Source organism: Mesitornis unicolor, unplaced genomic scaffold (assembly GCF_000695765.1).
Source record: "Mesitornis unicolor isolate BGI_N332 unplaced genomic scaffold, ASM69576v1 scaffold8402, whole genome shotgun sequence".
In the NCBI taxonomy this organism is placed as follows: Eukaryota; Metazoa; Chordata; class Aves; order Mesitornithiformes; family Mesitornithidae; genus Mesitornis; species Mesitornis unicolor.
Genome location: NW_010168440.1, coordinates 570 through 17,355, shown reverse-complemented (window position 1 = coordinate 17,355; position 16,786 = coordinate 570). Strand labels below are relative to the sequence as shown.

The following is a 16,786-nucleotide window of genomic DNA, read 5'->3' as shown; positions in this document are numbered from 1 at the left end:
GGAGAAGTTTCTATTTTGGAGTATAGTTGGGTCTAGTTACTCCTGAAGAGCTTTCAGTGGAGCACTGGGTTAAGTGGGTGATGGGTGCGTGCCTGCCTTCTCAGCACTGGCAGCTGTAAAACATCCTGGTTTGAAGATATTACTGGTGGTTATTTGTGTATCTTGCTGAGCAATTCTTAGTATTTCCTATTGCTGTGCTCAGTGTGGAGACATCCAGGCAAATACCCGAGGTTTCTATCTCTGTTTAGTGTTGTGAAGCAGTGTGGTTCTGCCTTGAACCTAGCAGTCGGAGCTGTGAGCCGGAGCTCATTAGTGTCAGATTGTGTCTTTTTTCCACTGGCTTCAGTAGGTGTTGTATAATTAACAAGGAGGCACTTTAATTCTTTTCTCTCTTCTCTCTTGAATTGATAATATAGCATCAATGCAATTAGTAATCCTTGCTTAGTTAAAAAGAGCAGCAGGAGACAAATACTGTGCAAAGTTATCTTACTTGAGTCAATATTTTCTATAATTTGTGCCCCCAACAGTTTTTTTTATTTTATACGCAATAACAAAAGTCTGAAAAATAATTACACCCACTCGAAAGCTGGCCATCTTCGTTAGTCATTTTTCCATCTCATTTCAATTATATAGTGTGATTTCCAGGCGCTTAATATCTTATACGTCTCCAGAGTTATAGATTACTGTGTTTTTCTTTCATTTGGGACTCTGGGGTAGGTACAGTATTGCCTACTGCTCCAGCAGCTCTTGAGAGAGCATCTTTCCAAATAAATGCAGAGTCGAATTGCTAGAAAGAGGAGCAGAATGTAACAGCACAACGTGATGCTGAAGTTGCACTTGGTGGAGGCCAGACCGCCACTTGGTCATTAGCCTTGACGTTCTACAGAAGCAGAACTTGCAAACTGTGGTACACAGGCTCCCCTGGCGCAGCCCAAGGCAAGAGCCTATGATCTGATGATGAAAATAGTAATCCTTGATCTTGTGAGACACTAAGTGACAATCCAGCGTTTTCACTCCTCTCTTCGAAATGGGGTGGTGTATCAGGAATTCAGAGGTTTCAGTTGTAGCATTTTCCAATGCTCAAAGGCAGGAGATCTGCCACACTACGGTACTGCCAAAACTGCATACCAAAACAATTTATCTGCTACAATTTCACTGAAGTACTATTAGCAAACTAATTGATCCAAAATATGTTTTGTTTCCATAGGTTTTCCATTCTGCTAGTAGTGGTTCTAATCTGTATGTTTCAATGACACCCTCAGAAGCATTTGGTGACATTTTGGATGCTCTTCTAAGTAATACTGTGTTAGCATTGCACAGGCACTTCACTGGAAACCAGAACTCCTGACTAATATGTTGTCTTAAGGTCCGACTTGGACACTTAGGCCAAATCCATGCACCATTTCTCTTGTTTTCCTCCTGTTCAGTTGCTTTGCAGAGTAGGGTTAAGATGAAGGTCTTTAATAGTTGAGACTTTAAATTATTCTGTTTTGTAGTTCCAATATTGCAGTTTTGTATTTTTCTAATACGTCTTCCTATACTTCCTCTTCCAGGTACTTCATACTTAACAGATATAGTATGGTGGTCTGGCACTATTGCAAGTAAGTATCTTAAAAGGTCTGGTTTTGGGGTTTGTTTTTTTTTGAAGGGAGAAGTTGCAGTTACATGGTGAAATAAGATATCAGGAACTCTGGGTACTCATCTTGAATCTCATACTCACTTGTCATGAAATTCCCTTCCCTCAGAAATATCCCACCTTCAGTAAACTTTCACTCTGGCTGCTGTGTTTGATGGTGTTTGAGAAGACAAAGAGCCAGGACAGTCCTGAGGCAGACATCTTTCCGGATTTCTGAACCTTTTGGTACTTGCAGCCATTGTCAGCCACGTGCTGCTCTGATGCTGGGTTCCTCCATGGTTTGTGTCGCTGGGCTGCACTGGTCTGCTCAGCTTTTAATAGAAGTCAAAGCTGAAAAATAAATTGTCACTCTGCACAAAAGGGCTCATTGAGCACATGTTATTTTTTAGATCAGAAAGCGCTTAGCCAGCCTCAACTGAAAAAAAAATCCTTTTTGATTTCTACTTTGACAGATACAGTTTTGGTTTTGCTTTTAATCTACAAGATTAATACGAAGCCTTGTGTGGTGCTGATACGAGATCAGTGTAATTTCACTCTTGATATCTTTGTAAACTCTGCTCAGGCTCAGTTCAGTCTCTGATGTGAATCCAAAGCACAGGGAGCAGTTGACTTTCTCCTCTTGCAGTTCAGCCCTAGTTCTACCCACAAGCTTAAATTCGTACCTCACATTTAGACTTTAACCCAGCCTTTTGTGAATTATTTGAAAATGTTCTGCTGCTGTTTCTGAGAAGTATATGAGTCCAGTTGTGCCCCTTGTTTCGTGCCAGTTAGGTAAGCATTACAAGTTTTTGTCATCTTCAAGCTATGCAACAGGAATGGAAACTTGATAGATCCCTTGAAGGACAAAGTTCGCAGCACATGTAGAAGCCGACAGAGCTTCAGAGGAAAGTCCTCAGCTAATTTCACCTGAGTTTAAGTAGTTCTCTGCCAGCTTCCTCCTCTGCCAGGATCACTACTGCCTAAGTAGCAATAAATCTATGCATTAATCACTGTTGTTTATCACTCATGAGGCTCCCGTCTTGAATATCTGAGCAGAAGGGGTTAAAATAAGAGAGATTTTATTACAGGAGTTTATCTTGGTGAATCAGAGAAAACAATTTCATGCTTAAAAGAGCTGATAGAATTGAATGACGGCGAAATAGCTGAAGGGAATGGTATCAGTTGGCTTTTGTCCATCAGCTAGGTGCAGGTATTTCAAAACAAAGGCTCCGTAAGTTTACAAAGGAACCAAGGGAAGAATTGCTTAAGGATATTACAGATCCAGAATTGCAGCCATCACAAACAGCAATAGCAAGGACCAGGTAGACACCTGTGGGATGCAGAGAAAGGCAATGTTTGGGGAATTAGCAATATCCCCAGTTATCGGGGTGAAATTGTAACAGCTGTTGTCATTTTCTCAAGCAGAGAATTTGGAATTAGAATGACTAACAAAACCTGCATGAACTCTGTCAACTTGTTTTCACGATATTTGTTCAGATGGTGAACAAGCATTTCTGTGTTGACATGCTGACTCAGCATAACACTGCCTAACCATTTTGGGAGCTTGGGATCCACTGGATTACTGAAGACTTCAAAGGAAGGGCTGCAGATTCTGCTGAGGGATTTTGGTTTTTAAATCAAAAGTGAAGATGCACTCCAGCTGTAGATAGAGTGTCAGTCCATGGGAGCAGGCTGAAGCAGTCTGAAATAAAACCCCTGACATGAATAGAGCAGAGGTCTCTTGCTGTATGGATCTACTCCTGGTTTCCATGCTAATGTAAACGTGTCATTGTGCATCAACTTTTGTGTTGCAATAACTTTGGGGATATTGATACTCCTTAAGCAAGCTTAAAGCTTGATGTGCTTTCAAGAACTGAAGCCATGTCTTGACTTACAGCATTGATTTTTCTGGAGAGGGATTTTAATCCAGAGAGGACTGGATCGGTTGACAGCAAAGAACCTTAGCATCAGGTAGACGGTAAAAATTACTGAGATTCTTTTCCTAATTGGTCTTACTTAGTCCTGGTCTGTAATTCATAGCGGTAAGAGACTGTTACTATTACTCCGCGGTGATACTGAAAACTTCTGGTAAGTTCAGTTGCCTTACAATATGTGCAGTTTGAAGCTTCAGAGACCTAATTTATGGATCAGTGCTGGTGCCATCTGTTAGGATTCTTCCAACAGAAAGTTAAGGCACCTGACCTCCAAAAAAAGCAACCTTTTGTCAGAATCACTTGGCAATTTATGTGATCTGCAGAAACACAGCATGCCAGCTGTGTCCTGTCCTCCGTGCAAGCTCTGCCCCAGTGCCTTTGGATGCCTTGAAGATAATGCCAAAGTTGCCACATATGTCTGCTGAAAACCAAGCCTGAGGCTGACAGCTGAGTTACTCTGTTCCCAGTGGCAGGAAGAATTCAGGAGACCATCACTGACTCTTGTGCTCTAGAAATGCTGCTCATTAACTTCTATGGCTCACTCCTGCATGTAGAGAAAGCCTCAGTGAATTCAATTAGTGTAATTTTGCCACACTCTGCAGTTTTGTAAGTTTGTTTGTCTCCTTCGTGTTTCCTGTAGGTTACACAGGTCTTCAGCTCTATCGATAATGCGAGCTAATTCGGTAAATTAATTAATGTTTGCACAGTGCTTTGCAGATATAAAAAACAGGATGATGGTAATGATATTTGATAGTTGAGGGCAGTGCCAGCCTGTGCATAAAGACAACTTGGATTCTTAAAATGTTTCTAAATGCTGATAATAGCTCTTAAAATCAACTGGAAATTTGAGCTGTTTGTAATTTGTGCTCAATCTCAAGGTTCTTGCCAGTTACCACAGACCTTGTAACTGTGCAGGCATCATGTTGACCTAGTATAAACTTGCCAGCACTTGCAAAACCAGCTTTTATTTTTTAACTGAAAACTTGAACACTTGAATTGTTTATCACAGCTGTGATGTGCAATAGCGTGGTACATTTTTGAATTTGCTTTTATTGGGGGAAAGAGAAGACCAAGATTGTGAAGCTGTTACTGTGACTTGTCAAGGATCTGTTCCTTTTACAGTGGTCAGGAATTACTTTTGATGTTTACATAGTGTTGCAAAAATTTGATGCAGTCTACTGTATATTGAAGAGCCTTTATGCACGTGCTTAGTATTTCATTCCTTTTCTCAGTACTGTCCTTATTTTCTCCCCAAAAGTAACACTGCTGTTAGGAACTACAACCAAGTGCATTTGTGTTATACATACGCATGTTCTGAAGCTGAAACATGCGTTATACATAGTTTTAGCCTTCCTCATATAAAAATATTTGAGTGTAATCCATTAGTGTTCCTAATTCATAGTTTTATTTATACTCACCAAAGAGAAGTTGCAAATGAGATTACTTACTGTGCTCTCTTGGATCTTCTTGTGTGGCAAATATAAATTCTGTATTAAAGTAGTTTTAAAATAAAGAAATAATCCAGCCCTTTTCTGTAAGTGCAAAATTAATAGAACTAAGCAAATCTGTAACATCTGTTTTTCCAGTCTTTCCCAAACAGTATTGAGTAAGTTTTCATAACTTCTTTTTACAAAGGGTTTTAAAGGCTTGTTTCTGGTTCTCTTGACAGTGGCTCTGGGTCAAATAGGGAATTTCTTGGCCTACACTGCAGTCCCAACTGTGCTAGTGACACCCTTGGGAGCTCTTGGCGTTCCATTTGGGTAAGAGTTTGCTTTTCTTGTTCTTATCTGAATGTTGTTACTACTTAACAACATGCCAGCTAGACTCAGTGATCACTGGAGGTCCACTGAGAAGACGTCATGCTTATAACTGTTAATGATGTGTTATAATATCACTTCTGTTTTCCCAGACAAGTGGTGAGAGGGAAAGGCAATGGTGAAGAAAGGGTTCCTGAGCATCTTCTGCTTTAGCTATCACTATGACCTGAAACAGATGAACATCTCTTCTTTTTTTTCTTTTTTTCTTTTTTTCCCCTTTCTTTCCTTCACTGTGGCTATTCTGGACTCTTCTGTGGCTATTCTGGACTCTTCTGCCTATTCTCTTACTCACAATTCCCTTACTATGTAGATCTTTCCTTTTGTCTCACATTCTTTCTCTCCCCTGCTCTCCGCAGCCCACATGTGTTTACAGATACTGATTTTCATTTAATTGGATTTGGCCCTGTTTCCTGAACCAAGGGAGTGTCTTGCATATGCATGCCCACAGCTTCTTGAATGTTATGTTCATGTGAGGGGAGGGAACAAAAAAGGCAGTGAGTGTTCCTAAATGAGTTTAATATGCAACTAAATGTTTTGTGAATAGCTAAGTTACAATTTCGAAACTGAGTGTAGATTGCTTTGTGTAGGCTTCATGGCTGTCTTTAGTTTTATATGCTCTGAAGCATAGTGATGGTGCTCTACTTACAACCTGTTATTTTATCCTAGGCCACAGAATTTTGTATACTTTGGTCAGCTACATGTCTGAGCTGAGCCCTGTGATCTTTGTAACCAGAGGTCACTTTCATCTCATGACTGCGTGCCACCTATAAAATGGGGCTTTGTGACCAAATTGTTAACGGGTAGATCACTGCCTCAGGGTCGATAACTGCCAGATGCCTGGTTTGGGGGTTTGTTTTTTTTGGGAGTGGGTGATGTGGTACTAGATTTTGGAGTGTTTTGTTTTGTTTTCCCTGAGGTGAGACATCAAGGATTGAGTAAGACTGAGGCTGGATTAATCTTTCCTAAGTCAGAAATGCATTTTGAGGATCCACCAACATTTGGTCAAAGATCCACCAATATTTCATACTATTCCTTTAAGGGGGAAATTCATATGGCATATCACTTGTTAGAGCATTATTAATAGGATGTATTCAAACTTCTAATTTTCTTCCTCTTTGTGAAAGGTCTATTTTAGCTTCTTACTTACTGAAAGAAAAACTGAACATTCTTGGCAAGCTGGGTTGTTTGCTGAGCTGCGCTGGGTCTGTTGTTCTCATCATCCATTCCCCAAAGTCCGAGAGTGTAACGACTCAGGCTGAGCTTGAAGAGAAGCTTACAAATCCAGGTACTTTGTTCTTTTTTTAAACTCATAATGATTTTGTGAGCACACAGAAGGAAGAGGCTTACCAATTCTACTGGGTGGGAAAATTGACTTCTGAAGAAACCATGACCTGACAAAGGCAAACCAATACAGCTTTTGTGTAGGAAAACTATGCCTTGCTGTACTTGGAACTCATTAGATTTATTAATACATGTGTGCAGAAAGGAAAATGTGGGTACTTTTGAAAAGATTATCCTGCACAGCAAGCTCAGAACAATGGCCATTTGAATTCTAAAATTATAAAAAGTGTATCTTGCTACTTAGAGATGACAGGTATAATTCTAGGATATCAATTTAAGTTGTTTTATAGAAACCAAAAATTACTAATTGTCTTTTGTTCTTTAATTGCACATTTGTTTTTTGTTGTTTTTTTTTTTATTGAAAGTTTTTACTAGATACCAGTTATTCCAAGCAGATTTCTTTGCTCAGTAAGAGCAAAGTAGAAATAGACTGTTGAGACATATGCTGGAATGCCGGCTCTTTCTCACAGAGAATGTAGAGCCCCTCTAGCTGCTGGAGGACACGTACTAGTGCTAATATGTGCCAGGCCCACTTTTATTTTTCTTGCATAAGAGCTAAACTGCCAACTATTGTTTAAATGTTTTAGGTGAGAGAAACTCAAACCTAATAACATCAGCTATGCAAAGAATTTGCAAAGAAAAGCAAACAAATACTCTGTTCTAAATTTACCGTTTCAATCTGACCAAAATTAATTGGAAATATATTTCATTAAAACTTTGAAGCATGAAATATTTCTCACCAGTCTAATCTGTGTGCTGATGCTGTAATGTAAATGATGCAGCCTCCAAGTCCTTCCAACTCTCCCTGCTCACCTTAATGGGATCTAACTTTGTTTAAGCTCTTTGCTAGGTCCACGTATCATGCTTTATTGAACTGGTTATTAACAAGGTGTTGTCACTGCTTTCTGTCATAGCAGGCTTTAATGAGTATAATCCTGATGGGAGAGAGAATGAAAAAAAAAAAAGCTGTCTTAAATCAAGGTCATACGTGGAACAGTGTGTATTGTACTACATGGTGATTTGTTTTACCCAGATAACATTACAATATCATCAGTTGCAGATGCCCACATCTCTGAAAGCTCAGTGATTTGGATCTATATTCAGTAGCAAATCTTAATCCTGGCGTATACCTGAAGTTCACTAGTATGACATTATTTGCGTGATAAAATCCTTAGAAGACCAGGAGTTCTCACCTTGCTATTATCTTGTTTTCTTTTTGTTTTCCAGTTTTCGTGGGTTATCTCTGCATAGTGCTGCTAATGCTCCTCTTGCTTATCTTCTGGATAGCTCCAGCTCATGGACCTACTAATATCATGGTTTACATCAGTATTTGCTCTCTATTGGGCAGTTTCACAGTTCCCAGCACAAAAGGCATTGGGCTGGCTGCTCAAGATATCTTTCACAATAACCCCTCGAGTCAAAGGGCTCTGTACCTCTGTCTGGTACTTCTGGCAGTATTAGGATGTAGCATTATCATTCAGTTCAGGTACATCAATAAGGCACTGGAATGTTTTGACTCGTCTGTGTTTGGTGCCATCTACTATGTTGTGTTTACTACCCTAGTCCTGCTGGCTTCAGCCATCCTTTTCAGGGAATGGAGTAACGTAGGAGTGGTAGATTTCTTGGGAATGGCTTGTGGATTCACCACAGTATCTATTGGAATTGTTCTTATACAGGTCTTCAAGGAATTCAACTTCAATATTGGGGATTTAAATAAACCTAACATGAAGACAGATTAAAATATTTTTGAGGGGAAACTGGATGGCTCAGGGAAGGATGCAGCACCTTTCATTCCTAGGTCACTGATTCAAATATGATTCAGGTTGGTAGTTACCCTCTGACGATTTGGTGGCCTATGTGAAATGAATTGGAGGCCTCCATCCAGTTTCAAAGGAACAATTGTCCATGTACCCCAGTCAACACAATAAATGACCTTAATTGGAACCACTGATTGAGTCAGCATAGAGACCGATGTATTTCCTTACTGTAAAAGGTAATCCATCAGAAAAGATCAGGGGATATTCTGACAGACCTGTGTGTGAAAGCTTGTATTGTGGCTTCTGAGGCACTGTTTCTGTGAGCAGAGAACATCGGTTTCTAATGTACTCAATCTGACACCTTTCACGAGTGATGTATACCTTAAAATACAGGAGGGGAAAAGTGAGTGGAACAGTTTGTTAATCTCATTATAGCAATGTGTTCACTGTCAAGGCTGTGAATTCTGAGACAAATATTGGTTGACCCATGGACTGCAGATTTTTCCTTTCAGTGACTGTCTCAGCAACTTGGTCTGCCATGCGGTGAAGACAGTGGGGAGTTTTAAATTGAGTTGTCTATACAGAGCAGTGCACCCTTACAAATATTTCATTCATTACTTATCAGCTGATGGTAGTATCCAGGTATGCATTTTTCTTTGTAACTTATGTGCAGTAAGATGTACCGCATTCATCTGAGAGTTTTGAATTAGGAGCAGACAGAAAGACTGAAGGATGTGGAAATGATGCACAGACTCATTGCCTATATGTTGGCTTATTTGTAAGCAGCTCAGAACTATTTCAGTGCCTTTGTAATCCAAAAACACTGCATAAATGTGAATGTATTTGTTTCAGATGGCCTGTACTGGTTTAGTAATTCAATTTCACTGTCTATAATATTGGACTATATTTAAATTCTAAACATGTAAAGCATCCAGAAAGAGCCACATGGTTTTGGAAGAATTTACAAACCTGAACTGAAACCCTTAGATGCCTTGACAACTGCTGTAAAACCCACAGTCCTAATGGGAAGAGGTAATCTACAGGAGGACTGTTCAAAGCAGTCCAGCGTACCTTTATCCTAGTTAAGTGACTAAGTACAGGAAACCACTTCCTGAAATAGCTAATAAGCAGCGACCACAAAAAAAGAAATTTAAGAGAGAGAAGAGCATGAGGTTTCTCATAGCTCAAAAACAGATGATCCGATCCTCTTGTAACTTGGGAAAATGAGGTTGAGGACTGAAAAAGTGTAGGCATTTGGAGAGCTGAGTTTGAGATACCTAACAGAGATACACATTCAGATCCAGTAATTTGCAGATCTGTGTGAACAGTTCAGCAATAATATTTTGACAAGAAGTACAAATAGCTTAAGCTATGATTGGAATGATTCTGAACTGTTCAGTTTAAACCATTCCAAGAATATTGATATATCAAAAAAAAATAGTTAATTTTCCTGCTGTACTTATATTTGGTAGTTAAAACATCATAAGTAAAAAACTTGTGAGGAAAGCTTGAGAAGTAATGAATTTTGGTTTCCATTTAAGAACCAAAATGGAAGGGTACAGTGGGACTCAACATCTCTAGTTCAGAACATCTCTTGAAACAAACAAAAAAAACCCCAACGTGATTACAAGACAGCATTTGAAAAAGTTCATGACACTTTATCGAGAAATCATGAATGTAGCTTTGTGGCTGGCTGACGGGAATGTGGACGTTGATTAATAGGGAGTAATACTGGCCACTCTCGTGACGTTTTTTGTTGACCTCAATTAATGTTACCTTCAAACTCAGCGTCCATTTTTATTTAAAAGGAATGTTATAAGTCCCTGATGGCAGCAATAATTGTGAACAGTGAATCCTAAAGATTTAGTATTCTGAAGGGACTATTCTGAGGGAGTAAGAGCCCCACTATGTTATTTGGAGCTTGTTATTTCCCCCCAGTATGGGATTATAAGACTCTGAATTGGCAGAAATGCACGTTATTATAGGCCAGCACGGAAACTGGGTATCTTGGTGAAATAAAATAGTACTAGCAGAGATAAGGCCATCTTAATGGATTTTAAAATATTGTGTATGGTTTCTAGAAAGTATAAGCATTGTAGACAAGGGGAATTGGACTTTGAAGAAAGCTGGTTAAAACTAACTTCTGTCCATTACTGATTGGAAGATGGTATGTTGGTTGTCAGCAAACAGTTACGTTTTGCCGTATTACTTCTTAGTTTCTGATTTTAACCGAAATTTTATGTAGGTTATGATACCTAGTGACCTATGTTTTAAAGCATTAGCTGTGTTCTGAAGCAGTCATCTTTTCAAAGTTCAAATTCCGCGTTCATGAATTGCATGTTGTTTTTATACTAGCCTTTAATTTCTGAAGACTTCTGTGGAAATCTTTAGGTTAAAAGGGAAATGATTGTGGTCTCATCTTAGTCCTCCTTTGGCAGTATTTGTTTGTCTTGTTTTAAAATTCATTCCTATTTATTTAGAAAGTGCCTATCCTAGTATGTTAGGTGCGTATGCAAATTATTAGTAAATATTAGATCCGAAATAACTTGACTGCCCTGTCTAAACCTTGCCATTTTCTGCACCACACAACACCAGTTTACTTGATAAGCACTCACTATGCAGAGTAAGAATAAAGTAGCAGCCGAGTTCTGTGGTTCTCTGACCATGCTTACAGCTGGTAAATGTCTGTATAGGTTTCTTCTGTTCTCCCCAGCTGCTCCTCATCTGTGATGAGCTTTCTAGAGATGTCTAATTAGCCTTGCTGTTTAAAACAGAGATGCCAAAAGCCAGCACAAAAGGTGACAGAAATTCTCGTGGCCTTGCACATCATTTATATCTGCAGCCTTTTACATCATGAATGCTAAATAATGGAAGCCTTTATTTTTGCTACTTTGTTCAGTATGCAGCAGTATTCCTTTGAATTCGGCTGTACCTGGATCTGGTTCAGTTCTAACTTTAGAAATGTATTAGCATTTTTTGTTGTCACTGTTGGTATGATTCTTCCCCCCTCCATCCCAGCCCTTCTCATTCAAGATGTCCTACCTTTTTTAGTCCCATTGCTTTTCTGATTTAAAAGGGCAGCGTTGAAGTTGAATTTTAGCCATTCACTTTCTTTTTTTTTTTTTCCATTCCTTTGACAAGGAAGCACTTTGAATAAGACAGATATCTGAGTTCCATCACCTCAGGGAGCAAATGTGCACAGTAGTCTCCTGAGCTTTGGTGTCCCTCACTGAGTCTGCCCATTCACGTTCTCTTTGCATTGTGTCTGCATGTAGCTATGAGCCAGGTGACTTCAGTTCTGATTCCAAAGTAGAAGTGGCAGAGGGTACACATACAAATAGTGGACTCATTACAGTGGTGGGACGCATATGAATTACATTCAAATCCATATGAAAGGCATTTCACACCGTATGTCTGGTTTCTATTATACTTGTCAAACATACTTACTTGCTACTCACTTGAAGATAGCTCTTTGATCCTTATCCCTTCAGTATATGGAGGATTTACATGTGTCAGTCACGATCTTTATTAGGTGTCAAACACAAAAATCCCTCAAACATTCAGTAAGAGAATAGAAACCTTTTTGATACAACCAAAAAAACCCCATTTGTTACACCTTAAATATGTAAAAAAAAAAAGTATCTTAAACAAGTTAACTGCTGTATTGACTTGCCAGGACTCTGTATGTGTAAATAGAGCCTATTTATTAGTGAGCTGCAACTAACATTAATAAGAACCTGTCATATCACAGTTTGACAAGTGAGGCTTCCTATTATTAATCTTGGTTTATATCGAACTTATGTATTTTTCTGAAGTAACTGGCACTGAAAAATGAAAACACTGGATTTTATTTCTTGAAATACTAGAATCTGTGGTCTAGCTTTCCTGTTTATTTAAAAAATGGAGGGTTTGTATTTGATGAAAGATTTGGGGTTATTAAATAAGGGGTTCTTAAAATGGGCCATTGTTTGCATGTTATACCCCTCTCAACTTCTTGTTTCATAAATATAAAACATCCAGGATTCTTCAGATCTTCCTCAGTTGTCTTGAGATGGTGTAACTGCTTTACTGTTATCAAATGTTTATCTATTACCTGTTATCTTTTCTTTACAGAGATTAGTCTTTGTAATAACTCTGTGGTGCTACTGAATGTGGGCTTAAGTGATGCAGAATTTTAGTGTGTACCATGTTAGGCACCAATGATGTCAACAGTTATTATTACTAGCACCCATGTGTTTCAGACAGCAATGTTGAAATGTTATGGATTAAGAAATCTATTTTAAAAGCTACAACTTAGTTGGGTTTTTATTGGGGGTTTTTCTTTTGTTGTGGTCCCCCCAGACAGTTGCTCTACTGAGTGGAAAATATTACACAAAAGGGGTATTTTTAAGTTAAAACCTTTTTCAACTGTGGAACTTTCTTTTTTTTTTTTAACTTACTTTTTTTTCCCTGGAATGTAAAAAGTTGTTCTAATGGGATATGGGGAAAAGGTGAATGGTAACAAACATACAGTGTCAGGTTTGGTTGCTTCAATGCTATTGCAATATAGTTACTACAGATTACATAAAAATGGTTTATTTTATTAGCTTCCAAATAATGTATATATAGATTTGTTAATGGCTTACAAGTCAAGCTTACTATCTTTGCTTTTTAAGAAATAGTTATAGGCATGTTGTATTTGCCTTGTGTAAATTATAAAAGGCTATTTATTAAGTTTTCTGATAACTAATCTATTTATTAACCTGTATTGTTTTAAAATAAATGATTTATTTCTAGCTCAATGCTTGTTTTGTGACTTCTCCTCTTTGTCACATTGGGGGGAGTTGGGGGTTGGGAGTCAGTTTCCCACACATCTAACTGCTGTGCAACCTAATGCCCGAACTCTTTCCATTACCCTTTCATAAAATGCCAGCCTTGCTTTTACCTAGTAGCAGATTCTTTCATGTGTGCAGATCAATTGCCATCTGAAGGGCTCAGTCATCGTACAGTGGCATCTACCAACAAGCTGTAGATTTAATGTCTCCACTGTACTGAAGTTTTCTCACAGGTAAAATGAACGGTTGTCTGGCAGAAATGTTTGTTGGGCCTCCGGCCACTTCAAACTGTCTTACGAGCTACCATGAACTCTGTTCATGCATTGCTGTACATCAGCTGCTTGCTAGAGCTTTTCTTTCAAGATACGCTACTCCATGGTTGGGTGTGCATCAAGTGGCAACAGTTTTTAGGAGGTCTGTGTCACCAGTCTAATTTACTGTCACAAGAGCTTCCTGCAGAAAGAATCGCTTGGAAAATCACAGTGGCTGACCATCTAATCCTTCGTCTGAAATTCCTAGCTCCTCGTATCAGATACTGGCAAATACATGACTTTCAAGAATGGGGAGAGGTGTTGGTGGTTTGGTTTTTGGTTGGTTTTACTTTTTTTTAAATGGTGGGATTTATGATTAAGAGCTGCTTCAGTCTTTGTACTTGTGTTTTAGAGGATGCATCAGTATTACTGCTGGTCAAAATGAAAAGTTATTTTTAATCAAGGAGATGAGCTCCTCTCCAATACAAAATGTTACATGCAGTGGAAAAGATTGGCATGGATTCTTTCCTGGGTATGTCATTGCAATTTTATTTTTAAAGGTGTTGATCATATTAGTGCAATGTACAAAGAGACCAGAAAACTAGGGCAGCTTTCCTTTCTACATGCAGCATCTCTTATTTTTAAGTAAAAATCATAAAGAGTATGTATTTTGAGAACACATTTTTAGCAGGAAAATTCAATTCTATTCTCTTTTTGTGCATCTGTAGAGTTAGGTCTCTGAGGCAGCACTATGGTAAAAGCACCTATGCCATTTATGCTACTGTTGTTGTTAAAAGTCTGGGACATCACCAATCCTGAGCATATGTATCTCGCCCACACAGTTCATATGGGAAGAGTGTTAAAGACCAAAATCTGATTGTAACAGAAGAAGACAAAAAAAAGCCCCATTGATTTTTTTTCTTTTTTTTCCTGAGGTTGATTCTAAGTGCTTAAGTCTTAAGCAGAGTGCCTGAAGTCCCTTGTATGGGACAGTGCAACTGTTCTACGAGCAGACTTGCAGACATGGCTTCTTTGTTCTGCTCAGCTGTCTTCATTAGATGCAGGAGGGACATGGCCACCAGAGACCCTGTTACAGCTGCCCAATTCCCTAATCAACTTTCTGCCAGGTACAGACCTCACTGGATTCACCACCCTGGTGGGATGCTTTAAAACTGCCAGCAGGCACCATTCTGCCCAGGGACTGTGTACCAGAGAGCAGCTCTGGGCAGCTGGTGCATGGTGGCTTTCATCGCAGTCCCTTCATGCATGTACACCGTTGGAAATCACTGCACACGAGGGCCAGTCGATATACAACACAAGCTAGACTACCTGCTAACCCCCTGGTGTTTCCCAACATGTGTGGGTGGCATTATTGCTTCTCTGTCCTTTTTAAACTTTATGAAATGTTGATACATATAGGTGTTGAGCCCTGGAAAATCCTGTAGCTTTGCTGACCCCTCCTATAAAATTCATTGACCACAAAGATTACTTGTGCTGCTGAGATACCCTACAAGAATGGGTTAGGTTAGGCAGGTTACCACTATTTTGGTATTTGGAGTTCTATCCAGATCCTCTGCAAACATGCCTGAAATATCATGCTGTTGTAAATTATTCAGGAGATGCTTTGAGTGTTTTCTGTTACTGAGCACAACCCCTGGCTTTGAAGTAAAGATGATCTGTGCCGAATTGAGAACACTTAAAAAAATATTATTTTCTGTGACCAGATGACTGTAGGTTAAGAAGAACTAGCAGTTGAAGGGTAGAAAAGCTCTACAGAGGAATCTGGACACACTGGACTGATGGGTTGAGGTCAATTGTATGAGGTTCAACAACGCCAAGTGCCAGGTCCTGCACTTGAGTCACCCCATGCAGTGTTAGAGCCTTGGGGAAGAGTGGCTGCAGAGCTGCCTGGTGGAAAGAGAACCTGGGGGTGTTGGTTGACAGCTGGCTGAACATGAGGTGACAGTGTGCCCAGGTGGCCAAGAAGGCCAATGGCATCCTGGCTTGTATCAGAAATCGTGTCAGCAGCAGGACCAGGGAAGTGATCCTTCCCCTGCATTCGACACTGATGAGGCCACATTTCAAATACTGTGTTCTCTTTTGGGTCCCTCACTACAAAAAGGACATTGAGGCACTGGAGCGTGCCCAAAGAAGAGCAATGAAGCTGGTGAAGGGTCTGGAGCACAAGTCTTATGAGGAGTGGCTGGGAAGGCTGGGGTTGTTCAGCCTGGAGAAGAGGAGGCTGAGGGGAGACCTCACCATTCTCTACAACTACCTGAAAGGAGGTTGTAGTGAGGTGGGTGCTGGTTTTTTCTCCCAAGTAACAAGTGATAGGAAAAGAGGAAATGGCCCCAAGTTGCACCAGGCTTAGATTGGATACTAGGAAAAATTTCTTTACTGGAGGGGTTGTCAAGCATTGGAACAGGGAATTGCTGCTCAGGGAAGTGGTGGAGTCATCATCCCTGGAGGTATTTAAAAGACAAGTAGATGAGGCACTTAAGGACGTGGTTTAGTGGCGGACTTGGCAGTGTTAGATTGGACTTCAAGGTCTTTTCCAACCTAAGCAATTCTATGGTTCTAAACATGAGGAGGAGGATTGACAGATAATCACTGAAGTCTCACAAAGAGTTGGTAATGCTTAAAGGAGTCCAATTAATATTTTCAGGTGTTTACTCTCTTCAGTACTGTTCTAGGTTGATTGAGAGCTGGTTTTGAAGAGAGGAGAGTAGGACGAGGGAAGAGTGGAAGAAGACTGAATTCACTTGCTTCAGACATCACTACTGTTCAACTCAGGAATATGTATATATTATACATATATATATTATACTTGACTATTAACTATTTCACAAGGTCCTACTGTGTAATTACATAGGTAATAACAGCATAATGCTTAGTGGTGTGTGTGTGTAGATATATGCACATAATAATATATATGTGTGTAAACTACTTCACAAGGGCAAAGTTCATGTCATAAATACTACACTGGTTTTAAACTAGGGAATAGCATGTTACCTTAGAGACTAAAATAGACCTAAAAAGTATCCTAAACAGTATCCATTTGATTTGAGTGGCCTAGAAGTCCTAGGGATTATGCCGCAGAGTGAGGAACCAGGTTGATTAAGTTCATGAGAAAGAACGCAGCAGGTAATGTGGTGAGGAACAGCTTTGTTGTGGGTATCCTCTGGGGAGGGAAGCCAAGATTGCTTCACCAGTTTTGTTCCCAAGTCTAGGGAAAAATGAAGCAGCAGCTTGTGCAG

The 16,786-nt window shown here is 39.6% G+C and overlaps 1 protein-coding gene across 1 annotated transcript; it reads left to right on the top strand.

Moving 5' to 3' along the window:
• Positions 1–1,553: 1,553 nt before the first annotated feature.
• NIPA1 (non imprinted in Prader-Willi/Angelman syndrome 1) lies at positions 1,554–8,446 on the top strand (the record flags this gene model as incomplete). The annotated part of the gene is made up of 4 exons (XM_010179008.1): positions 1,554–1,601; positions 5,219–5,309; positions 6,491–6,651; positions 7,935–8,446. Coding segments are annotated over 4 exons (812 nt in total), but the record flags the coding sequence as incomplete, so codon positions are not given.
• Positions 8,447–16,786: the final 8,340 nt, after the last annotated feature.